The sequence below is a fragment of the Castor canadensis genome, chromosome 4, assembly GCF_047511655.1.
Source record: "Castor canadensis chromosome 4, mCasCan1.hap1v2, whole genome shotgun sequence".
Lineage (NCBI taxonomy): Eukaryota > Metazoa > Chordata > Mammalia > Rodentia > Castoridae > Castor > Castor canadensis.
This window is the reverse complement of record NC_133389.1, coordinates 171,677,868-171,704,214: the sequence shown is the minus strand read 5'-3', so window position 1 is coordinate 171,704,214 and position 26,347 is coordinate 171,677,868. Positions and strand designations below refer to the sequence as shown.

The following is a 26,347-nucleotide window of genomic DNA, read 5'->3' as shown; positions in this document are numbered from 1 at the left end:
GTTTCAGGAAAATGTGTTGGTTTAACAGGATACGTTCACAGAGGTCTGGAAGAGGATTAATAAAAGGAAAACAGGAAAAAGTAGTTTTATTTCATAAAGAATGGTTCATAAACTGCTTGTCCTGAGTCACCTGAGGTACTTGTTAACAACACACAGTTCTGGACCCTACTTTCCATGGGGTATATTGGAATCTGAAAGAGCCTGGAAATTTTTATTTTCAAATAAAATCTTTGGTTTATTCTTAAGCACTATAAGGTTTAGTAACCACGTATATAGCAGCTAGTGGAAAGATTTTCGAAAGAGATAATCAGGGGTGGCAGTAACATGGAATAATTTGTTTTCTACATTTTCTCATAGAAATATCCAATATGTATTTGTGTATACTTGTGTTTTTCCTCCACAGACTGAATGTGGATGTCAGTTCACATCAAAACTGGAAGGAATGTTTAGGGATATGAGCATCTCAAACACAACTATGGATGAATTCAGGCAGCATCTACAGGCAACTGGGGTAAGATTCTGCATGTATTTCTACTTATATATATATTTATGTAAATATATTTCTACTATGTAATAGAGATTTTCATCTTACATAGAAGATAACTGATGTGCTGCTCTTGTTTCCTTAAATGTGTCACAATATGTTCCATATGTATTGTCTGTAAATGCTTAAAAAATATTTTTCCAATATAACCTCTTTCTCTAACTGTATTTGTTGTATTAAATAATTTTAATTGTTATAAAGTTTAGTTTATTTTCTCTGCCTGAAAGAATGCATTGAAAATTTAATTAATGGAATTACTTTTTTTATAGCCTATATGTAGATTATTGAAAGAATACTGGGCTTAGCAAAGCTTTCTAGAGTTTGAGTACTCTTCTTTCCGCTTTATCCCAGGATTGTTATTTTAGATCAGTTACCTGACCTTATTCCTCACTCAGTATTCTCATTCTCATCTGAAAGGGCAGTATAATCCTGTCTCACATTCTAAGGGAAGGGAGATGGGAATAAACAAACTATAATAATGCAGAAATTAGTGTGTTACAAATGTGTTTTATATTGTGACTTCTGGAAGTAGTAAGCCAGAATTCTTGCGCCTTTTTTACATTGCGGGAGTGTTGTTTCTTTTTATGGTGTTTATCACCTTTACGTTAATTTTAAGATAGGGAACTTAACAGTTACTTGAGGTTTTAAATTTTTTCTTTCTAAGTGACCACATACCACTCTATAGTTAATCATTCACAAATTTGGAGGCTTTTGCTTTGGTGTTTAAGTAAGAGTTCTTTACTTCAACTAGTGTCACAGTTCATCACAAATATAAGGAAACACTTAATTCTGTAGCATATGCATGTAGATAGATGAAAGAGAGAATGAATTAGGCATTCTGACTTATTCTAAACAGTTGTACAATTTGTGTCTTAAGTGATTATGTTTACAGTGGAGAAGGGTTACAGCAAAAACTGCAAGTCTGTGATAAATAGAAATTTGAGTGGCAGGAACTCAGTGACAGCTCAGATTTTTTTTCTGTTTTAGATTGTTTAGGGATTTTTTTACTTAAGTCTCTCTAATAAGTGGACAAATAATTGTATTTTCATATATTTTCTAATTTGGTGTAATAATTTTTCTGTTAATTTTAATAAGAAAATTAGGATTTTTTTTAACTTGACCACTCTTGAAATTGTTTCCTTTTTTAAAAAGGAAACAATTGCTCAACAAGATGATTTCATTAGATTCTGCTTGACCTTTTCATTTGCTATTGATATAATTTGTAAATTTTCCACAATCTTTCATCTTCATAATTATCCTGCACCCTGTGGTAGAGTATTTGCTTAATAATTTGTTAATAACTACAGTGAGTAGCATACTTATCCAGATATTCAGAGTTACTTATCTGCTAATCCCTTCACCATTTTTTTATATGCAATGACTGTTTAAATTTTTGCTTATGCAAAAGACCTTAAGCTTTAAGTCTCCTAAACCTTAATCTACATTAGAAAGACTATCATGGATTCTCTATCACAATATTCTCTGTAGCTTTCTAAGAGGTTAAAATAGTCCAAGACAGTTGGCTCTTTGATTCACTTTCAGAAGTCATACCACACGTACTTTCTGTAAAATTCTAATAGTACCTGTGATGTATTTTATTTATAGTGCTAAAAGAAATTTTAGGTATTTGTGCATTTCCCCCCTGCATTTTATTTTTAAAACTATCAGGGACAAGAAAGCCATGTTGCCATCATAGTTCTATTTGTTCATATCAGCAAATCATATACTGTCCTGACAGACTTTACTGGTGCTTTTACTCTGCACTTGCCCTTGTTGTGTGCTGTCTTTGAGCATACACTGAATGGTTTCAAAATATTAGAGACGACTAAAAGTAGATAACTAACCATTACTAGACTCATAGTTCTTTGGGTTACTGGGGATAGAACAGAGAATGAAACTGACATTCTTGCCATGCTAAAACTTATATTCTGAACAGGGAAATAGATGATAAACAAGTAAATATGTAGCTACCTCAGAAATCTGTAGTAGGAAAAGAGTAGTCTCATTTAAAAAATGATTGAGAAGATACTATTGTAGATTTTCTCTAAAGTGATACTGATAGGACTCATTGCATTTTATTTAAAAAAAAAAAAAACCTGAAAGACCAAAATTTTGTCATTCTCAATGATACCCAGCTTTCTTCACATGCTAAGAATTATCCTTTGTTCAATCAATATTTTTAACATCTTAAGTGGTAATTATAATTATTTGCCAGGATAGTTAAACTTTGGAAAATACTAGATAGGTCCAAACTTTAAGAAGATCTGTCTTATTTGCCAGATGTTGGACCATGGAGATAACCACTTTGATATTGATACTTTAATAATTCTAACAGAGTCTATATGGAACAAATTCTAGTTAATTTTAGGGGACTGTTTCTGTTTTGTGTAGGTGTCTTTAGGTGGTGTTGATCTCACAGTCCGGGTTCTCACAACGGGATATTGGCCCACTCAGTCAGCCACACCAAAGTGCAACATCCCACCAGCACCCAGACACGCTTTTGAGATATTCAGAAGGTAAACATAAATGAGACTGTATAAATAATTGCCTGCAATTGAAATCGATTTTAGCATTAATGGTGTTCCTAATTGAGGATGAATATACTTCATTTTTAACCTCATTTTGAAGGAGAGTTTATTTTTTAGTATGTTAAGAATGAGTTGCAAAAAGCTTTTCAGAGGAGTATTTTATTGATACAGCATTAGTGGATAGTTATTAGGGTATTTTGGTACAGTAAATGTCTGCCACTGGCTTAGGATAAATTAATTTTGGGTTACTGTGAAGCTGATATCATGAACAACAGTCTGAGCGGTAGGATGGAGCAAAGTGTACAAAATCACTTAGTATGCTGATAATGGGTCGTTATCATCTAGTTTGCTATTTCCTATGTGTAAGTGTATGATTCTCTAAAACCTGGTTTGATTTTTCCCAAGGTTCTACTTAGCCAAACACAGTGGGCGACAGCTCACACTCCAGCATCATATGGGTTCTGCAGATCTCAATGCCACCTTTTATGGTCCAGTTAAAAAGGTAAATACTGATAATTTGAACATACTGAATAACTTCATATGCGCTTACAGAATTCATTTGTGATTTATGTTGATCTCTGTCAACTGTTTCTCTTACTTTACCTATCTCATATGTTAAAAATTTTTGTTTTATTACCTCTGTTCTTTCACTTGCTAACTTCATTTGAAAATATGATTATACCAGTAGGCTTCCTTAAGTAATAAGGTAAGATTAATTACATATTTCATTTTTAAAATTAAACTTAAGACTGTAGTGTGTAAAATAGTATGATAGAAGTTGGTTTGAGGGCATACAAAGCCATGGGCCCCTTTTCAAAATTCTGTCTCTTAGAATCCTTATTTCTAATAAGTCAAAACCATGAAAGTTTTAACAGTTGAGATTTGTGAGATGGACAAATGTTAGTGGAATCATTTAAAAAGAATTAGTAATGCACAGTTTTTGTTTTCCTCTTTAAAAAGTAGTTGTGAAGCTTAGAATATGTTTTTTTTTTCATTACTTGGTATGAATCAAATCAATCATTTGCCTTAAAATTGAAAATTGATACTAAGCTTCTAGAAGATGATTGAAGAAAAATAAACAGCAATTAAGAGTTTTATTTTAGATTTTAATTAGAATCTTATACTTTTATGTGATGAGTTGCTATAACAATGAAATACAGTATTGTTGAAAGTGTGTATAAATACTGTAGTTTTCATAGTGAAATGGGAAAATCCTTTACAGTTTATTTAGTGAATAATATTTGACACTATTGTGTATTTAAGCATGAGTGGGAAGGCTGAGACTAAAGTTTAGACTTTTAGCTGGTGCGGTGGCTTACTTCTGTAATCGTAGCTGCTCTGGAGGTAGAGTTTGGGAGGATCGTGGTTCTAGTCTAGCCTGGACAAAAAGTTAGTGAGACATTCCCCCCGCCCCTCCATCTCAGCCAATAAGGTAGGCATGATATTGCCTGACTAGCATCTTTGCTACATGGGAGGCAGAAGTGATAGGATTGTGGTTCAGGCCATCCTAGCAAACATAAGACCCTATTCGAAAAATAACTAACACAACAAAGGCCAGTGGCATAGCGCCTGCCTAGCAAGGGCAAGGTCCTGAGTTCAAACCCCAGTACAGGAAAAAAAAAAATTACTCTTTTTCTTTTTTTTTTTTTTTTTAAGGAGAGGTCATTCTAAATAGTATTTCTTGAAGGTTTATTAATCTGATCAGTAGGGTTTTTTTCTTTTTTTAACATGCACTTAGTAGCGTTAGTGCTAATTATTGAGGATATAAGGCTCTACTTTAAATCTCAGATCAGGAACAGGTTTGAGAATGGCAGTTTTCTCTCCTTGGTCTACGTTACTTTTTGATCTTTTACTATAGTCAAATCAAACAAAAAGAAACCTAACCCTATTACTTTTGGTGGTGATGTAACAGCAGTGGTGTTTCATATGTGCATTTATTGTCATCCTTCTGTGCACTGCTATGGTAATTTTAGCTTTAAATTAGAGAATTGTTGATTAATTACTTAGCAACATTAAAATGTTCACATGATGGGGGAATGGATAGTCCTAAGTAAAAACTGCGTGTGTGTAGATTGACTTTTTATATAGGAAGGAGCTATATAGTATTGTTGCCAGGGAGGGTGGCTGGAGATTACAGGAGTTCTGAAAACATACTGTTAAAGTTATTAGGAGATAATTTCGTTTACTTTTTTTTTTTTTAAATCAAACAGGAAGATGGATCTGAAGTTGGTGTTGGAGGGGCACAAGTAACTGGCTCTAATACACGAAAGCACATATTGCAAGTCTCCACTTTCCAGATGACCATATTAATGCTCTTTAATAATCGAGAAAAGTACACATTTGAGGTAATGGGTTGTGGTTATGTGCATTTTAACCAGTTGTATTACTTCTAATTCTTGTTGGAGTAACCTTAAGAGAATCTCTTTGAATACCTTTAGCGAAAAGTGTGTAAACGTGGACTATGTGTGAACATGATATGTTACTGGGTTGTTTTGTTTGTTTGTTTTTTAAGTCAGCATTATTGAAATACAATTTTCATATTAAAAACCCCATATAAGTACATAATATGATGAGCTTGAAACATTGCTCCTCCGTAATTATTACTACAGTCACAAATACCACCCCATATTTCTTTTAATCATTTATAATCAGTTCTCTTCTACCACCCTAGCCCCAGGTAACCAGTGATCTGCTTTTTAAAGAATCATATAATATGTGGTGTTTGTGCCCAGCCTCTTTCATATAGTACAGTATTTTTTGAGATTCATTCCTAGTGTATGGTGTCAGTAGTTCATTCTTTTTACTGCTCAGTGTTCTATTATATGGATGTGCTGTATTTTCTGTACCGGATCACTTGAAGAGCACTTGGGTTGGTACAAGATTTGGGCTGTTATGAGTAGAGCTGTATGTCTAACTTTTTAAGAAACTGCCATACTGTCCCACAGCAGTTGTACCACTTTGTATTCCTACCAGCAGTGAAAAAGAGGTCCAGTTAGTCCACATCCTCTGTGGTCTTTAGTTTTAGAAATTTTAGTTGGCGTGTAATTTTTCTTAAATGACTAATGATGTTAGCATCTTTTATTAGCCACTTAGATATTTTTTGGTTAGATATCTGTTCATAGCTTTTTTGAACTATTACTAAACTATAAAAGTGCTTTATAAATTCTTGATACAAGTATTTTGTCAGCATTTGTGCTGTGAATCTTCAGTCTATTGCTTGTTTTTTCATGGTATCTTTTAAGCAGAATTTTTTGACATTGACAGTTCAGTAAGTCATTTTTTTCTTTTTATAGTTCACTCTTTTGGTGCCCTAAGAAATTATTATTACCCTGAAATTGCAAAGATTTGCTTCTACGTTTTCTTCTAGGCATTTTATAATTTTAGCTTTTAAACTTAGGTGTGCAATCATAATTTTTTATATGGTAGGTGTTAATTAAATCCTCACACATAGTCTGTTGTTCATTCTAGTATCATTTGTTGAAAACATTTTTTTCCTGTTGAATTATCATGGCACCTTTTTGAAAAACAATTGGTCATAAATGGGTGGGTATGTCTGTTTCTTTGATTTCTGTGTCCTTGTGCCAATTTTACATTGTCTTTGATAGAATAGTCAAATTTCTATTGCACTCATTTTTCACTTAGAATAACAAATTATTGTAATATGCTTGCTTTTATTTCCTTTTTCCTTTTCTTTCTTCCCCATCAAATGATTCTTTCATTACCTTAAATTCAGTTAACCTTTTCCTGTGTCTTTAAAGGACCTCCTGGGGTTGAAATGAAAATCTTGAGACTCTTGAGTTTAAATTTAAAATAATGAGTATTTTGAAATGCTTTTAAAGTTACTACTATATTTATACTTAATTTAAAGGCAGTTTTCAGGTACACATAGACATAGGAAGAAAAAATGAATTTGAAATGAAGAGTAAGAAGATTAAATTTTAGACTTATTTTAGTACTAATCTCCATGCTCCCATTTATATGCTGAACATAATTAAGAGATGACCAGTTTTCTGTGATGAGTTTAAAGGATATGTTTTAAACCCAAGTGTTTTAGTTCAGTGACTAAGTCAAGAGGTTTTTCTGTTTATATTTATCAGGTGTTTCTTACCTGGGAAATAACTTTAATTTTTATGTACCCAGTCGTTATGTGTGATTGAGTCCCAAGAATATTGAGTATTTTACTCAGATTTCTATACAAGGTTTTTTAAACAGAGTTGGAATTACCTTCAACAGCTGTTTTCTTGTATTTTCAAACTTCAGCTCTCATGGGTAATACATGTTTAGCAAAATACGTTACTTGATAACTGCTAAGTCTAATTTTCAGAGTCCTAGTTTATAAAGAGCTGGAAAAATAATGGGATATCTGAAAAAAAAATCAATTCATTTTCCAACACTATAAGTTTTAGTGATTCAAACTTTACTTTTTCCAACTGGCTTGGAATCATTAATGCTAGTGAGCAAATATTAAATAGAAGGTAAAATTTAAGTAGAAAATTCCTCTAATGTTGCCAGTTTTAGCATTATCACAAACCAGAAGCCAGAGCATAGTGTATGTAGATAGCCAGGCAATCCATGTCTGTGACTCCAAAGCTTGCTGGTGTTCACACCTCAAATCCATTATGAGAAGACTCAGGAAATTTATTTTTACTTCCATCGTTTGTTACTTTACAGTCAGTCTGTCAAAGTTTCATTAGCTAGTTCTTTCATAGAATCTTCAGATTAGAAGAGGTGGTTACAAGTATTTAGTAATTTTAATGGAAGCTTATCTTTATGTTAATATTTATTTAATATTTATGTTGGCATAGTTGCTACATACTAAATCTCAAAACTTTGTGATTTACAACATCCACTAACAGTTTATTATTTCTTGTGGTTTCTGTGATTTAGGGATTTGGGAAGAGCTCAGTATGGTACTGCTTCGGGTCTTCAGTTTTTTTTGTCTTCTCTTTTTGGTGCTAGGATCGAATCCACAACCTCGCACATGCTAGGCAAGCAGCACTGTACCACCGAGTTACATCCCAGCTGCTTGGGGTCTTCTTGAGGTTGCATTTAGATATTAGTTTGGGCTACAGTTGTCTAATTGTTTGGGGCTGAAGAACATATTTCCAAGGTGGGAAATTTGTTCTATCTGTTCTTAGTTTGTCTCACATAGGCCTTTCTATTTGGCTGTTTGATTGTCCTCACTTCCTGGTAACTAGGTTTCCCCAGAGTAAGCAGTCTTAGTGTCCCAGGCAGAAACTATAGTATCATTACAGTTTTAAGCCTTGGATATCACATATTATCTCTTCCTTATTTGTGTGGTCTTCCAAGACCTGAAAGGGTGGGAGAATCACACAGGGTTAAAACATGATAGAGTCGTTATAGACTATAACATGTGGATTAGTTTGTATTATCAAATTAAGCCCATAGTAGTAAGGATGCTGAAGTCTTTTCCTCTTTTTATAAAAGTTTTGCATGAGTCAAAGTTTATTGTGATCTAAGACCGCTAAAAATAAGAAACATATACAGTAGTAATCTAATACCTTGGGTTTTAATAAGTAGCATTTAGTTTTGAAAAAGGTATGCATTTTGTTGATGTTCTGTTTTATACTTTCAAATGTAAAGGCTAATTATGGACCTTAATCTCAGACAAAATTGAAACAGAAAACCACTAAATATTTCATAAAGAATTTATCATAATCATTTTTGGTGTAGCTTCACAATATGTAAGGGAAACTGATTGGACATACATGGAGAAATAAATAATTCTGCAATCTTAGAAATTCCTTTTAAATCTATTAACTAGATAATTAAGAGCAGGATATAGATGGTTTGAATAACACAATTAGTAAGTTTAAATTGAAAGCTGTTCAAAGCACTTTGGACTCAGAAATAAAAATATACATATTTCTTTTGAGAAATTCAGATAGCTGTCATAACCTTATTACCAAAACTGAACAAGGAAAATACCAAAAAGCAAGCAACGGAGGAGCTACTGTAAATGCATAAATCTTAGGTAAAATAATAATAAATCATACTCAGTAGTGTCTTGAAAGAATGATGCACTGTGTTTACGTCCTTGGAATACAAAGATGGGCTCACATAAGGAATTTTGCTAAAAGACAGTTATTTAAAATTCAATAATAGTAAAATTAAGTAATTGATGATCTTTATAGATTTACAAAGTTGTTTTTTAAAAAGTCAGTCCCAGTTCCTTAAATGTGGGACTCTTAGCCACCAAACAATAGGATGAAGTGCCCTTACTGTTAGGAAGTTCTATTAATGATAGGTTTAAGCAGAACAGTAGTTAGTAGTAAAATACTAGATACCTTATGAAAGTCAGAAATAAGGTAAGAATACCTACCTCTGCTACTACTATTATACCTTTCACTGCAGGTCCTAAGAAACTAACAAAAGAAAAAAGAGTGAAATTTATAACTATCAGGAAGGAATTGACAACATTTTTTAAATTTGTAAACATATGATTGCCAACTTAGAAATTTGTAACAATTCAACTGAAAGCATTCACTGAGAAGAGTTCTATCTAAAATCATATTTCCTATAAACCAGCATTCATCAGGAAATGGCATGAGGAAAAGGATGTACCTTCCTAGTAACCATTCTAACAAGAAATGTAGAAGACATATACCAGGAAGACAACAAAAGCAAATGAAGTATGGATGGAAGGGGGGTAGTATGGGGACCTTAGTTCCATATGTCACACATACAAGATTAAATCCTAGATAGATGTGAAAATCAAAATACAAACATAAGTCTTCAAAAGCAATAGAAGAATATATAGAATATTTTAATACTCTTAATTGGAGAATGGGCTTTTAAAAGAAACCTATAGCAAAATCCACTAAAGGAAAGACTAGCAAATGTTAACTATGAAAAATAGTGAAACATCCATCTGATGTGTTATCAAAAGATGAAAGATAATAGCACCAACAAATCAATACAAAATAATTGAGTAGAAGAATGTGCAAGGAATATAAATAGACAAACATAAAAGAAGAGTTAGATATTCTGAAAATATAAAATGATTTTCCAGTGATCCTGGAAATACAAATTAAAATACCATTTTTAGTCTGATCCATAGACAAAACAAAAAAAAATCTGGTGTTGAAGAATGTGTGAAGAAATGGATACTCATGCACTATTGTTTTGGGGTTAACTTTTTAAGCAACTTAAAGGACAGTTTGTTAGTATCCATCAAATACAAAATGTTTATAATTTTGAGGAAGAAAATGCATTCATAGAAATCTGCTTTATAAAACCTGTTATGTTCAAAGTCATAAATGCATGTACAACAGTCACATTCTTCCTCTGTACCATGACAGAACAGTACAGAATTCCCTGTAGCTCTAATCTCTTTTCTCACATGGAAAATCTGAAAAAAAATTTTTAGAAAAAAGTCCCATGTTAGGATTCCAATTCAGTTTTTCACGAATAACTGGTATGTAAGTGGATGTGTTTGTATTAAAATGTGCATGTAGAGATGGGTAGTAAAAGGTTACCTAGTGAGTTGCCATACTTAATCTGGAATTATCATAATTTTAAAATATCACTAGGAAGGTGTTTCTAGTTCTTTGAATATAGTTGAATAGTGATTAAAACACGTAAGTAGGTCATTTTATCATGTGCATAATAATTACCATTTCTATTCTAATAATTAATGGCACCCATTTAATTTTCTGAGATTAACTTGTATAGTAATTGAAATGTCTAAAATAGTAGTAAATACATAATCACAGATTATTTGAAGCAGAGGAATGTGCTAGTGCACTGAAATTCACATTTGTCTGAATCCTTACTGTTAGTCAATCACATGTTCCCATAGATACATAAGGGCTAAGTCAAGTGTACACCTCTCTTGCTGTCCTATTGACCTACTTTTCTTTTTCTTTTTTTTCCTCTGAGTATTATATGTTACTCATGTGTAGCAAAAGTTATTACCTGAACTTCAAGGCAGATTTACTGGTTTTCATGCTCTGTGTTAGTTTCCAGGTTTTAAATTTTTCATTTGGCCACACAGGCAGTATGGTCAACTTGAGTTCTAAATTTGATTTTATGATGGAAGGCCTGAGCAAAGGTTTATGTTGTTCCTTACTATGAAAGAAATTGCTAAGCAATACAGTAGTGTGGGTAAACTTGGAAAGAAGATGGTAAAGTATTTCTTAAACTAACAAACATGTTTAACAGTTTACTTTTACCTGAAACTGAAGCAAATTCCTAATAATGGCTGTGGGTGGCATTTAGAGTAGTTATTATATTTCCTGGACAAAAATCTGTGTGTCTTTCGAATCACGTTTTCCTCTAGTTTGTTCATATATTGATACTTTAGTAATGAGTCATGATAGTCAGGGGATTCTTGGTTGTAAATTATTTCTTTAATGGGATTACCTCTAGTTCGTTAGTTTACTAGCTAATTAACTAATCTACTTTGAAAAGTCTAATTATGTTGATTTGTTGAAATTTCAGGAAATTCAACAAGAGACAGATATCCCCGAAAGAGAACTTGTTAGAGCCCTACAGTCCCTTGCCTGTGGCAAACCAACACAGCGGGTTCTTACAAAAGAACCAAAGTCAAAGGAAATAGAAAATGGTCACATATTTACAGTTAATGATCAGTTCACGTCCAAACTACACAGAGTCAAGATTCAAACAGGTATCTGGAATTATTTTTTTCCTCTTAATGAATTATGTATTTTCTCTGTAGAAAAAAGTCATGTGTTAGATTTCTTTCTTTAAAAAGTAATGCTTTTCATTGTTAACAAAAGTAATACTCATGCTGTTGTGTGATACTTAGGCATGAGAAGCAAAGCAACTCTTATTTTGATACGTGTCTGAGTCAGAATGCTGTTGAATCCAAGTACAGTAAGAACTTTTAAAAGTAATTCATAGTGTGAACAGTGTACTTTATGTTTCTCAACAAGTGAAAAACAATTTTGTGAACATGTTAGTACTGTTTTTAACTGGCTAACTAATTAGTAAAAGTAAATTTTTAATGCAATTTTACACATTTTTCAAAATTGGGAGTTAACTACAAAATTTGATCTTTAGATATAGCTACTTATGTTAATAAATATTTTCAAAATTTTAAAATCTTAAAACCAGTATTTACTCTTAATTTTAAACAGAAAGGACACTGTTTTAAACAGTGTCTTTAGTACAGTCTTACTTTTAAGTTGATAGTGAAAATACTATTCATCATAGACTTGATGCAAAGTCAGACTTGGGCTACCGGAGTGGCTCAAGTGATAGAGTGCTCGCCTAGCAAGTGGTAGGCCCTGAGTTCAATCCTCAGTATCGCCCTCCCCCCCGCCCCGCCCCCAACAAAACCCCATGATGTAAGACTTTGGTGTTTCTATGCACTTAGATAGAAAAATAGGCACCCCCCTTTTTTTTTAATTGTTACTATTTTATTATTCATATGTGCGTACAAGGCTTGGTTCATTTCTCCCCCCTGCCCCCTCCCCCTCCCTTACCACCCACTCCGCCACCTCCCTCCCCCCCCCCAATACCCAGCAGAAACTATTTTGCCCTTATTTCTAATTTTGTTGTAGAGAGAGTATAAGCAATAACAGGAAGGGACAAGGGTTTTTGCTGGTTGAGATAAGGATAGCTATACAGGGCATTGACTCACATTGATTTCCTGTGCGTGGGTGTTACCTTCTAGGTTAATTCTTTTTGATCTAACCTTTTCTCTAGTACCTGTTCCCCTTTTCCTATTGGCCTCAGTTGCTTTAAGGTATCTGCTTTAGTTTCTCTGCGTTAAGGGCAACAAATGCTAGCTAGTTTTTTAGGTGTCTTACCTATCCTCACCCCTCCCTTGTGTGCTCTCGCTTTTATCATGTGCTCATAGTCCAATCCCCTTGTTGTGTTTGCCCTTGATCTAATGTCCACATATGAGGGAGAACATACGATTTTTGGTCTTTTGGGCCAGGCTGACCTCACTCAGAATGATGTTCTCCAGTTCCATCCATTTACCAGCGAATGATAACATTTCGTTCTTCTTCATGGCTGCATAAAATTCCATTGTGTATAGATACCACATTTTCTTAATCCATTTGTCAGTGGTGGGGCATCTTGGCTGTTTCCATAACTTGGCTATTGTGAATAGTGCAGCAATAAACATGGGTGTGCAGGTGCCTCTGGAGTAACCTGTGTCACTGTCTTTTGGGTATATCCCCAAGAGTGGTATTGCTGGATCAAATGGTAGATCGATGTCTAGCTTTTTAAGTAGCCTCCAAATATTTTTCCAGAGTGGTTGTACTAGTCTACATTCCCACCAACAGTGTAAGAGGGTTCCTTTTTCCCGCATCCTCGCCAACACCTGTTGTTGGTGGTGTTGCTGATGATGGCTATTCTAACAGGGGTGAGGTGAAATCTTAGCGTGGTTTTAATTTGCATTTCCTTTATTGCTAGAGATGGTGAGCATTTTTTCATGTGTTTTCTGGCCATTTGAATTTGTTCTTTTGAGAAAGTTCTGTTTAGTTCACTTGCCCATTTCTTTATTGGTTCATTAGTTTTGGGAGAATTTAGTTTTTTCAGTTCCCTATATATTCTGGTTATCAGTCCTTTGTCTGATGTATAGCTGGCAAATATTTTCTCCCACTCTGTGGGTGTTCTCTTCAGTTTAGAGACCATTTCTTTTGATGAACAGAAGCTTTTTAGCTTTATGAGGTCCCATTTATCTATGCTATCTCTTAGTTGCTGTGCTGCTGGGGTTTCGTTGAGAAAGTTCTTACCTATACCTACTAACTCCAGAGTATTTCCTACTCTTTCCTGTATCAACTTAAGAGTTTGGGGTCTGATATTAAGATCCTTGATCCATTTTGAGTTAATCTTGGTATAGGGTGATATACATGGATCTAGTTTCAGTTTTTTGCAGACTGCTAACCAGTTTTCCCAGCAGTTTTTGTTGAAGAGGCTGCTATTTCTCCATCGTATATTTTTAGCTCCTTTGTCAAAGATAAGTTGCTCATAGTTGTGTGGCTTCATATCTGGGTCCTCTATTCTGTTCCACTGGTCTTCATGTCTGTTTTTGTGCCAGTACCATGCTGTTTTTATTGTTATTGCTTTGTAATATAGTTTGAAGTCAGGTATTGTGATACGTCCATCATTGTTCTTTTGACTGAGTGTTGCCTTGGCTATTCGTGGCCTCTTGTGTTTCCATATAAATTTAACAGTAGATTTTTCAATCTCTTTAATGAATGTCATTGGAATTTTGATGGGAATTGCATTAAACATGTAGATTACTTTTGGGAGTATCGACATTTTTACTATGTTGATTCTACCAATCCATGAGCATGGGAGATCTCTCCACTTTCTATAGCCTTCCTCAATCTCTTTCTTCAGAAGTGTATAGTTTTCCTTGTAGAGGTCTTTCACATCTTTTGTTAGGTTTACACCTAGGTATTTGATTTTTTTTGAGGCTATTGTAAATGGAATTGTTTTCATACATTCTTTTTCAGTTTGCTCATTGTTAGTGTATAGAAATGCTAATGATTTTTCTATGTTGATTTTATATCCTGCTACCTTGCTGTAGCTATTGATGATGTCTAGAAGCTTCTGAGTAGAGTTTTTTTGGTCTTTAAGGTATAGGATCATGTCGTCTGCAAATAGGGATATTTTGACAGTTTCTTTACCTATTTGTATTCCTTTTATTCCTTCTTCTTGCCTAATTGCTCTGGCTAGGAATTCCAGTACTATGTTGAATAGGAGTGGAGATAGTGGGCATCCTTGTCTGGTTCCTGATTTTAGAGGGAATGGTATCAGTTTTTCTCCGTTAAGTATAATTCTGGCTGTAGGTTTGTCATATATAGCTTTTATAATGTTGAGGAACTTTCCTTCTATTCCTAGTTTTCTTAGAGCTTTTATCATGAAATGATGTTGGATCTTATCAAAGGCTTTTTCTGCATCTATTGAGATGATCAAGTGGTTTTTGTCTTTGCTTCTGTTAATGTGGTTTATTACGTTTATTGATTTTCGTATGTTGAACCACCCCTGCATCCTTGGGATGAAGGCTACTTGGTCATGGTGAATAATCTTTTTGATGTGTTGCTGAATTCGGTTTGCCATTATTTTGTTGAGGATTTTTGCATCAATGTTCATTAAGGAGATTGGCCTATAGTTCTCCTTTTTGGAGGTGTCTTTGCCTGGTTTTGGGATAAGTGTAATACTGGATTCATAAAATGTGTTTGGCAGTTTTCCTTCCCTTTGTATTTCGTGGAACAGTTTAAGGAGGGTTGGTATCAGTTCTTCTTTAAAGGTCTGATAGAATTCAGCAGAGAATCCATTAGGTCCTGGACTTTTCTTTTTGGGGAGACTCTTGATTGCTGCTTCAATTTCATTTTGTGTTATAGGTCTATTCAGGTGATTAATTTCCTCTTGGTTCAGTTTTGGATGATCATATGTATCTAGAAATCTGTCCATTTCTTTAAGATTTTCAAATTTATTTGAATATAGGTTCTCAAAGTAGTCTCTGATGATTTCCTGGACTTCCATGGTGTTTGTTGTTATCTCCTCTTTTGCATTCCTAATTCTACTAATTTGGGTTTTTTCTCTCCTCATTTTAGTCAGGTTTGCCAGGGGTCTATGCATTTAGATAGAAAAATAGGCAACCCTTTCTTGCCTGTGTTTAAAACTAATATGCATTTTGCTACGTGGTTTCAAAACTAGTACTAGTACTACTAATTTATCCATTGCAGTTAATATAAATGTAATAAAACAGGGCTTTAGAATAATATTTCTTAATGACTACACTTTTGTTTTCCTTTCTGACCTTTTTGATTCTGTATGCGTGATTTGTGAAGCAGAATGGTTTCTATTAAAGTCTTGATTCCTTTGTCCCATAGTTAAAAACCGTATTATTGAAATCATCATGTATGTTAAAAAACAAAAATGTTAATGAGTATCATGAAATAAAATTTCATTTTTCCTCCAGTGCAATATGTATGACTAGATTTTGACAGAAACAGGTTTTAGATTTCAGGGCTCCCTTGTATCTTAGGTTTGGGGGGAAATATGTGCAGATAGACATCTGAATTACCTAGCTTCATCTTGCTTATCATAAATTAGTTGTCCTTGTAATCCCAGTTTCTGTCATGTCCAGCATAATGTTATAGGGAGGGTATAGTATTATCAAAAAAACCAATCTCTTCATGAGTTTTAGTTTTGCTGTTAAGTGTGCATACATGCTTTTTGTGTGTACGTGAGCATGCATGTACATGTGTGATACATTAGGTATGATAAAATCCAGTCATGAAGAATTTGTCTGGATGATCTCTTAAAGTTCTTTTCAGTGATAAAATTCTGTAAGAAATGTTTTTCATTTTGGAATGTTCTTAGGTGATGTTGGCACCAATATTTTAAGTGAAAACTTTCTCTTTGGTAATGAATATTAAAACCAAATCAGTTTTCTTAAATTGTCAAAGGCTCAGTAATATAATCAGATAACTCAGATATATATTTGTTCTGCTTTTTTCTATTGTCATCAATATAAATTTCAGCAAATAAGTTTTTACTTTTTAATTTTAAAAAGAATGAGGTTCATGGTAAGTCACCAGCATTCTCATATCCATCACCATCTCCACTTGCCTTCTTAGGCTTCCCCCCACCAGCGTACATACAGATGCATATGTAGACACATATTCAAGCACCTTCTGTTACACTCCCCTTGGTGCACAGTACTATCTTAACACTCGATCTAGGAATGAACTTCTGTACTCACAGTTTTCAAAAACATAATGCAGATATATGACTGCGTGTTCCTGAGTACACCTGTTTAGGTAACCAATTCCAGTTGGCCAAATGGATTGTTTAAAATAATTATTTCTTTTTTCTCTCCAACTTTTTATTTTAAATATTTTGAAACCCACAAAGGCGAAAAAACAATAATGGACATCAGTCAGTATGGGTATGATCTACATTTACCTAAACAATCTTTAAACTGTTGCCCTGGGAGAAATGACCCAAACACTCTATGCACATATGAGTAAAATAAAATAATAACAAATAGATAAAAAAAAAATTAAATGTTGCCACATTTGCTTTCTCTCTTCCCCTTCTGTGTGTGTGTGTGTATCCACATAAATATGTATTTTTAACATCACTGTAATTCACAAATGTCTTAACACTTCCAAATACTTCAGTACATCTCCTTAGACCATCATTATAATACTCTATATCACCATGATACTTCACACTCAAGACAATAATTCCACATTATCTGTATATCACTCACATTTATATGGTCTCGGTTGTCTCAAAAATTCCTTTTATGTCTAGTTTTTGGATCCAAGATTGTATCAAGGTTTCCAAATTACAGTTTATTTTAATATTTCCTTAGTTCCATTTAATCTACGCCAGTATCTTTTTTTTTCCCATGACATTGGCTATTTTGTCAATGGAAAAGCATTATTCTTCCTTTGTGCAGACTTTTTGTCTAGTTTTATTCTTTCTTGCTAAGATACTGATTATCTTAGCAAATGACACTGAAAGCAGTGTATTTATTCAAGGGTTCTAATTAGAAAATGAATGGTTGTACACACCAGAGTGATCTTCTAAATTAAGTCTACTATCTCATGGCTGTGCCCATGCCTAAGTCAGCAATGTTCCGTGTGCTTTTTTTTTTTTTTTTAAACTTTCCAATTTCTTCTTCCAGAAATTTCACATCTACCTCCTTTAGTGACCAAATAACAACAACAAAAAGTTACCAGTTTTCTTTCTTTGCTACTTCAATTAAAGCAAAGTCATAGAAGAAAGGGACTTCTGTCTTTCATCCTGCAGCAGTTCCTTTGGAGATTATAGGGAAGGACAAAGTAAGGCTTTCCTCATGCCTGGAATACAGTATAATTGTGTTGTAAATGTGTGACAAAATACTGTTGCACAATAGAATATAAAGAGATTTTTGGCAAGAGGTATTGATGAATTATTTCACTGTTAGGGAGTTCCTTTTACTGATATCCTAATGGTACTTTTCAGTTACTGCATTAGCTAACAGAACCTTGACAGTACTTGCTCTTTCCTCTTGTTAATGTCTTAGAGATTACAGCTACATTTTAAGTTAGCAGGTGACAATACATTTCACCTTATCTGAGATACTTTTGGAAATGTAACTTAGAGCCATGATGATGGTAAAATACTAATTAAACCTCTGGAAATCCCAAGGAATGCAAATAGTATACTGCTCATTTTTACTACTGATGATAACTACCTATCATTTATCTTCTAAGAAAGGAATTATTCTATAAAAATGAAATATTTTCTTTCTAAATTAAATTCCTAAGTTTTGAGAATAATAATTTAAAATTGAAGTGAAAACTGAATTTTATTTGTTGAGTAAGTGTGTGTGTATGTTTAGAGGTTGAAACTGATTTTTCTGTGTGGATAAGTTGTATTTTCATGTAAACCAACTTTTTTCATTATGTTTATGATAAATACCTTTATTTCTATTTTAGTTGCTGCCAAACAAGGTGAATCTGATCCAGAAAGGAAAGAAACAAGGCAGAAAGTAGATGATGACAGGAAACATGAGATAGAAGCTGCTATAGTGCGGATAATGAAATCTAGAAAGAAGATGCAGCACAATGTTTTAGTAGCAGAGGTGAGTACACTTCAAGTAACTGGGTTCACAGAAAAAAAAAGCAAAACAATACAAACAAATTTAGGGAAGTACTATATTCAGTTAATTGAAACTGCCATCACATAACTCTTGGTATTAAAAGCTTTAAAACAAAAGGGGAAAAGATAACTGAAAGAGAATTAATGGGGTTCACTAACTGATAATGAGAAATAAGAAAGACCTATTGAGCCTCTTAGATGTCTGGCTTGAGTGGCAGTTAGGTAGGTCCCTTTCACCAAGCAGGGAGGGGGGCAGGGTGCTGCTGGTGGTCCGGGTGTGAGTAAACACTCTTCTGTATAGTCGACTGCGTCGTGCGTTCACACATCTGGGACAGTTGAAACTTGGGTTAGAAGTTGAATTGAGAATTCACTACATCTGAATGTAGTGAAAGCCATGGGCTAAGATTAAATTGCTCAGGGACAGGATGGAGAGCAGGAGGAGAAGAGTGATGGACCAGACCCCTCCTCACCATGTAAGGAGCAACGAGAACAGCATGTGACATTGACATTGGAAGAAAGCCTTTTGCACTGGTTTTCAAGGTGTACTGTCTGGCCCAGCTGCATTAAATCACCTGTGAAAGATTCTCTGTCTCTATCAGACCTGAACCAGAAACTCTAGGGTTAGGGCCTAGCATTTAGCAAGCATTTTAAGTGATTCTGTAGCTTGTTCAAATTTGGGAGCATTGCCAAAAAGTGAAAAAGATAAAGAGAATGTCACATGGGCAGAAGAAGAGAATTTTGTTAGTAATTTGGAAAATCAGGAAAAGACCAAGATTAATGAACACTTAAGACATTGGCAATTAGATGACTAGTTAACTTTCCCAGACATTTTCATTGGACTGGTAAGGGTGCCTTACGGAGTAAATGGAGATGGAAACCATGAAGAGTGGCTTGTGCTTTTACATATTAGCTCATGGGAAAGGGGAGAGAGAGAACAGTACTAGAAGATTAAGTGATAATTTGGGGGGGTTCTGGATCTTTTTTTTTACCCCCTAGATGGGAAGATAATTGAAGACACTTAATCCTAAGGATAAGGAAAAGGAATCTTAAAAACAAAAGGGGGATAAAACGGGATGAGGGAATATCAAAATCTAGGAAAAGAAAGGATAGACAATATATAGATGAATGGTGGACATTCCTGAATATGTCTCCTCCTGAGAGCCCAAGAAAGGGTATAGAGCTATGTGCTAAGAAAGGAGACAAGTGTGGATAGATGTACATAACTAGTAGGGGGAATTTGAGAAATTTCAAACTGAAATGGTCTCTTTTCCTTATGGAAAACAGGATATGAGGTTATGCCTGGTACAGCAGTTAGGTGAAGAACTTAAGGAGCTTGTCAGAAAGCTATGCAGCAGCTTGCTGAACTTAAATCTATAAATTTGTGTTGGTATTTGGCCTGTGATTGCAATTTGTTGACTCCTGACCTACACAAATGATAAGAGAACTACACCTTTACTCAGCAGGAAACTGTAGTAGATTAAGAGTGAAACTGTAGGTGTAGAATGTTAAGTTTTCATGGACTAGGACTACAAGCATCAAGAGAGTTGAAAGTTATGGGGAGTATAGCTTCAGGGACCAGAAATGCAGGCTAGTCCCTGTAAATGAGGAGGAAAGATCTAAAGAAGCCATTCATAGCCTAGAAGAAAAGAGCATTAAAGGAATGGAATTTCAGGTGACTTAAGAGCAGGTTTTTGGTACCAGAAGGGTAATTCTTTCAATTAAGAGTGAAGTGCTGTGATTTTACATTTCAAAGAATCATCAGTCTATTGTGGCTTTGGGAAATCACCTGATCCACAGAGTAAAAGAAAAGCTGGTTTATGAGCGAATGGATTATGTGTGAAAGAGGTAGAATTGATTATTGGAAAGAGCATAACTTTGAGGCAGAATTGATTATTGGAAAGAGTATAACTTTGAGGTCAGAAAAGGCTTAGATTCTTCTCTGGTGGCCCTCTTATTTACTACTTAAGATCTTGATCGAAGTTGGAGAAATGGACATGTGCAGTGTTCTAAGACACTGCATCTGCTAACTCATCTAATTGCACACAGTTCTCTGATATCCCAGAGCTAGGAAGTGGTAGAGCTGGTACATACTAATGTAGTATATAAAATTTAACTACCAATCTAATTTAGCTTTCACATTCTGATGAAAAGGAAAGTGTGTTCTAACCATACATTACATTTTTAAATAAAACCTTTAATCTGTACTTTCAACTTTAGTAGTAAAATCACTAAAGTTTGATCTCTGAATGACATATCAGTTCTATTAAAAAATAATTGTGTGTTTATATGGAAATGCTATAGTTAAAGAAAATTTTCTGGTAAGAATTAGTCTTTGTGCCTTCTTTTTTTAGGTAACTCAGCAGCTGAAGGCTCGATTCTTACCAAGTCCAGTTGTCATTAAGAAACGTATCGAAGGACTTATTGAGAGAGAATATTTGGCACGAACACCTGAGGATCGCAAAGTATACACATATGTAGCATAAAATGCGTTCAGAAATTTGATTTACTCTTGAACTGTACTCTTCGCATGGACTGGGAAGTTCTTTTAAATCATTAATATTAAGACGACCATCTCTTCTATTAAATTGCAGTACATGTTCTAGACCATTCAGATCTCCCTTTGAGAGTTTTCAACATCAGTTGATCGAGCTTCAGGCTTTACAACGTTTATCCCTGTAGAGGTCATCTTTACAGTTCCTCGGGAAAAATGTGAATGTGCCGCGTTTTGTTTTCAATACTGTATGAAAACAGGAAAAAATAAAAACAAAAATTTAGAAATACAGCTCATTAAAATAAAATTGTTGGATTTCATTTCCCCAGGTCTTCAGTGTTGATGTAAATGTGTTTCTGTAGTGTTGCTTATTAGCACTTTGCGCATTGTGTAAGTTGGGTAACAAAAATGGCAGAAGAAAATGCAAAATTCTCAGTTATCTTGCTCTGCTTAAGACATTTCTTTAGCTAGTCTTGCTTAATTTAAAGGTTTGATAATAATATACAAAGACCCAACCATACAATTTGAGCATGCTTTATCCTACCACTTGCACTTATTAATCTTATAGCCTTATGACCAAGAACCTTTGTTTGGGACTCTACATACCCTAATTTGGTTTTTCCCTATTGTAATTTGAGATTTCCCAAAATAAGTCTTAAAATGATTAGGTTTTGTTCTGAGTTATTTCTAGAGAAAGAAAATATTTTAGTATGTATAAATTGTACAATAATTTTTTGCTGTTGTACTTAACTGCTAATAGTGGATTGTATAGGGTGGTGTTTTTATTTCATTTATTGTAGAAAAGAATAAATGAATTTAGTATACACATACCCACTAATTCAAGTATGTCAGAGCACAAAGTTGGCAGCTGGTTATATTTAATTCAGCCCCTTTGAAAAGCACATATAGTCTACATTTTGTTTATAAAAATCTTAGGTCCCTACCTTCCCCACACACACACACACACAGTTTAAATATATATTTTGGTGAAGCTGTGGTACACTATTAGTTTTCTGTTTCAAAATGCAATCTAAAGATGCAATAAATATGATTACCTTGATAGTTTTAACAAAATCTTCAGTTCTTGCAGCTGTGTTGGAAAGTGATTAAGCAATATTTTTAAACCTGATGATTCTTGGATATATAGCTTAAAGAGTCATCGTTTCATGTTTTCTAAGATGTGCTTTGTGCTGAAGAGTCATGTTAGTTGTCCTGTGCTTCCAACTGTCACCAATGTTTTTTACTTGATTGATCTACCAAGGATAAAGTTTGCTTTAACTTCAGAGTATTTTTATCTTCAATTTTATTTAATTTTGTTTCATTTTTGTTCTTATAAGACAATGTTTCAGATATGTAATTGGGACAAACCACTATAGAGTTCTGTTTAATAGAAAAATGAAATGTTACAAATAAGTTAAAATAACAAACCCTCCGTTGACTATCAATACTGTTGATACATTTATTAGAATGTATGTTTCAGAAGATGGTTTCTGTTGAAATTTATGGTAAAGTTACAGCAACTGAATTCTAATATGGATTAAAAATTCCACATAAATATTTTCCCCATGCGTCTTGGATTATAATTTTCCTTTTAGATTTGCAAATATGCTTTTATTGCCTCCATCTATACCATAGAATTATAAGCCTTAAGCTCTGAATCCCTACATTTTCTAGCTTGCTGTGATGCGGTAAGACGCCAGTGAAAACTATTGTTGAACATTTTTCTCAGAACATTTCTGCTATACTTGGGTGGTGCCATGGAACAGGCATTGGGATTTCCTATAAGGAAAGTGCGTTCTATCTACAGAGAAAGTATTAGCATTTCCTATTTCATAATTTTTTATTGCCCTCAATTCCCAATTAGACAATATATGACATCTTGGGAAATAGGACAGCTTATATCGCCAAGTTAATGAACATGAAAGATGTAAAAAAAAAATTTAGTTATTTGAAATCTAAATGAGACATTAAAACAAAATTTAAGTACTAGTTTGAACAATTAAAAATAATTAAAGTTAAATAAGTCATTGTCTCAAGTGTGGCTGTAATGAATCAGGTCTAGAGTTTAGAAACAGGTGTGATATTCATGCTAATAAAAAAAGTTACATATACATTAAAACACTTTTCTGAATTGAAATAGAGTTACTGGGAAATGCTGGCTACGCTACATTGAAAAACAGCTTATGTGAAACATTTATGTTTTAAGCTCTTAAATATTTCAGCTTATAAAGATCATAGGATAACATTTTGACATCTTTCAGCAAAAGGTCATTGATGGTATTTCTCTCCATTTTTAGTGTTTTAATTTGACTAAATTATTTTGACTTGGAGAGTTTTAAGGAAGGTGAATATATAGTTTCCAGCTACAAAAATGGTGTAATCTCTGTTTAGCAATTGTTAGTGCTCTGTTATTTTTTAATCTAAAGTGGCATTTATTTTTAATTGTTATCTGCAGACTGAACATTGACTGCAATCAGGAAACACAGCCTCACAAAAATAAAAAGTGGTTAAAATTGCAAGGATTCTTTATGTCAGTGAATTTAAAAAGGGAATGGAGAAAGGAATGCATACTATGCTAGAGTTACCCATCTGGCATTGTATTCCAAAGCACACACCATTCCCAGATCCCCAAAACAATCCTTGCCATCTTGAAGCCTTGTTGATGTTCTGTTCACCCAGTATGTTTGGTAGTAGGAAAGGCTTAGGTAAGGATCAATGATAGAAGAACTTCTATAAGAACATACCTCTATTTCTAGAAGATGTACCTGGCATTACCTCAGGCTTCTAAATAGTTCCTCAACTTGGAAAATAATTTAGTATGTTCAAATTTAGACAATGCTGTTTTTGTTTAGTTTTGAATGTTCACATTGAATGATATTAAAAGAACTTTTTATCATTGTCTACTATACTTTGAGAGACTTTGAGAGTAGGTTAACATGTCCCAGTCTTGGTAGGAAACCTGTTACCAATTTTAGGTCATGTATTACAGTATATGGTTCATAGTCATCTAGTAAGTAGTTGCATTCTACTGATAAGACTGAAAACATTTCATAATCAGAGATGTTAAACCATACTAACAATTAAGTGCTTATTTACCATGTGCCAGGTGCCATTCTGAGTACTTTATATCCTTCATTCAGTTGTCATGTCATCTCCATGACTTAAGAACCTTTATTCCAGTGTTGCCAAAGGTTATGCCTAAAGAACTCAAAACCAGGAGTTGGACCTACCTTTACTGAAAAAGGTTCTGCCTCCTGAGCCTGTCTATATACCATGTTACAAATGGACATGCTTTTCTATTTTGTACTGCATTTACATGAATAAAAGAGGATGTAATGTGAAAAGTAAAGGTAAAGATAGTACATGCACATCTCATGGAATTTTGCATGTTTTAATATTGCATTATATTGGCTTTACATAGCTGATAGCGACTTTTGGCAGGAAAGCAGGAACAGTAATGACTGCAATTCTAGAATATGCCCATTTAAAAGAAAACATACCCCCACCCCTATAGTCTTAGTGAAAGTTTTACATACTTTCATGGTAAGAAATAGTGATTCAGAAACTGATCATAAGGCTAGCTCTGAAGAGAATATGAACAACTGGAACGTTTTGAAACCTCACAGTGGCAAATTTGTAAAATGTTCATTTAAGTAATTTGGTTCTCATTATTTAGGTCTAAGCTGATGTTAAGTGAGCCATGCAACATGAGTTCAAAGTTAATGTTCTTTATATATTATAGTAACCATGCAATTGTCAGATTTAAATCTAGTAAACTACAGTAATATGTAAAAGTAATGCATATAAGAATTCTTGCAATGAGAAAAATTTTAAGTCTCCTGATTCTTAAGTTGTGATTTTGTGATACTGGGGTTTGAACTCAGTGCCTCACATTCTACCACTCCACCAACCCATTTTTTTTTTTTTGTGGGGGTAGGATGTTTTTGAGATAGGGCCTTTCTTTTTGCCTGGTCTGACCTTGAACTGCAATTCTCTTGATCTCTGCCTCCTGAGTAGCTAGGATTACAGGTGTGAGCCACCAGTGCCCACCTAGTTGTGATTCTTAAATGCTTTGTACAGTGTCTGGTATGTAATAGGCAGAGGTCCTCAGGAAATCTCAGATGAATGTGCTTAATGATTACTGTCTTAAAAATTGATCTTCAGGAATTAAATTTTGTACCATGTTAGAGATATAACAATGTCCATGGTGTTAAGGATTATACTTTTTACTTTTATAAATAAGTAACTTGATCTTTGATATATTTTAACTGGGTAAAAAGTGGGAAAAGTTGACCAACTGCTGGGTTGTTATAGATGGCAATAAACTGATTTTAAAACCCTCCTGATGTGCCATCACTGAAATGAGCACATTGCCAATATAGTAAGCCTACCTCACTCGTGGCTGTATTGCACACAGTTTTGACCAAGTACAGTCAAAATCCCACTGTCCCACATGCAGTTTTGTTGGTGAGAGAAGCTGTCAGACTCATGTTCTCATCAGTTGTGTTTAAACTTCTGTGCATTTGCATCCTTTCTCCTCAGAACCATAGTCCTGTGAATACCAGGGAGTTAGTAGCTCATTCGACCCTCTCGATCTATGCAAAGCTCGGGCATAGTGACAAAAAGTACCTGCAAGATCCTGCTAATAATAGTGGAATGTAGGAGTTTGGACCCACGTCTTCTGTTTGAAAACCTATGCGTTTGGCTGGGGGTGTTGCTCAGGTGGCAGAGCGCCTGTTTAGCAAGTGTGAGGCCCCGAGTTCAAACCTCAGTGCCGCAATAGCAAAACACCTATGCCTTTAAATGGCTGTTGATGTGTCCCCAGTAACTGGTGGTTTTGGCCAACTGGGCAGAACTTCATACATTGAATTTGAATTTTAAGGAAGATTTTCATGACAAACATTTTGGTGAAAATTTGAGTCGGTTTATTAGTGTTCTTGCTATCTTGTAACTTACAGAGCCTGCACTAAAAAATTAATGATGGATGTTAGCTGTACATATTAGTGTATATGACATATGTGAACTGATTATAAGCTTACAGTACTGATGTCATATATAAATACCTATAAAAATTTGTTTTCTGTATAATGCTATCCATTGTATTTAAAAACAACCACTAATTTTTTGAATAGAATTATCTAAAAAGACTGGAAAACTTACCTAAAGAGTCTGGAA

General features: G+C 34.1%; 1 protein-coding gene across 3 annotated transcripts in view; it reads left to right on the top strand.

Annotated features, from left to right (window-relative positions):
* The window catches only part of Cul3 (cullin 3), an 80,834-nt gene extending 58,094 nt beyond the window's left edge, over positions 1-22,740 (top strand). For all 3 annotated transcript variants that reach the window (XM_074071850.1, XM_020184261.2, XM_020184262.2), the window contains 7 exons: positions 404-511; positions 2,936-3,060; positions 3,478-3,574; positions 5,283-5,417; positions 11,536-11,722; positions 18,519-18,664; positions 21,033-22,740. In XM_074071850.1, the coding sequence (XP_073927951.1) occupies positions 404-511; positions 2,936-3,060; positions 3,478-3,574; positions 5,283-5,417; positions 11,536-11,722; positions 18,519-18,664; positions 21,033-21,164 (930 nt within the window). In that variant the 3' untranslated portion in view covers positions 21,165-22,740. The remainder of the gene's footprint in view (positions 1-403; positions 512-2,935; positions 3,061-3,477; positions 3,575-5,282; positions 5,418-11,535; positions 11,723-18,518; positions 18,665-21,032) is intronic.
* The last annotated feature ends 3,607 nt before the right edge of the window (positions 22,741-26,347 follow it).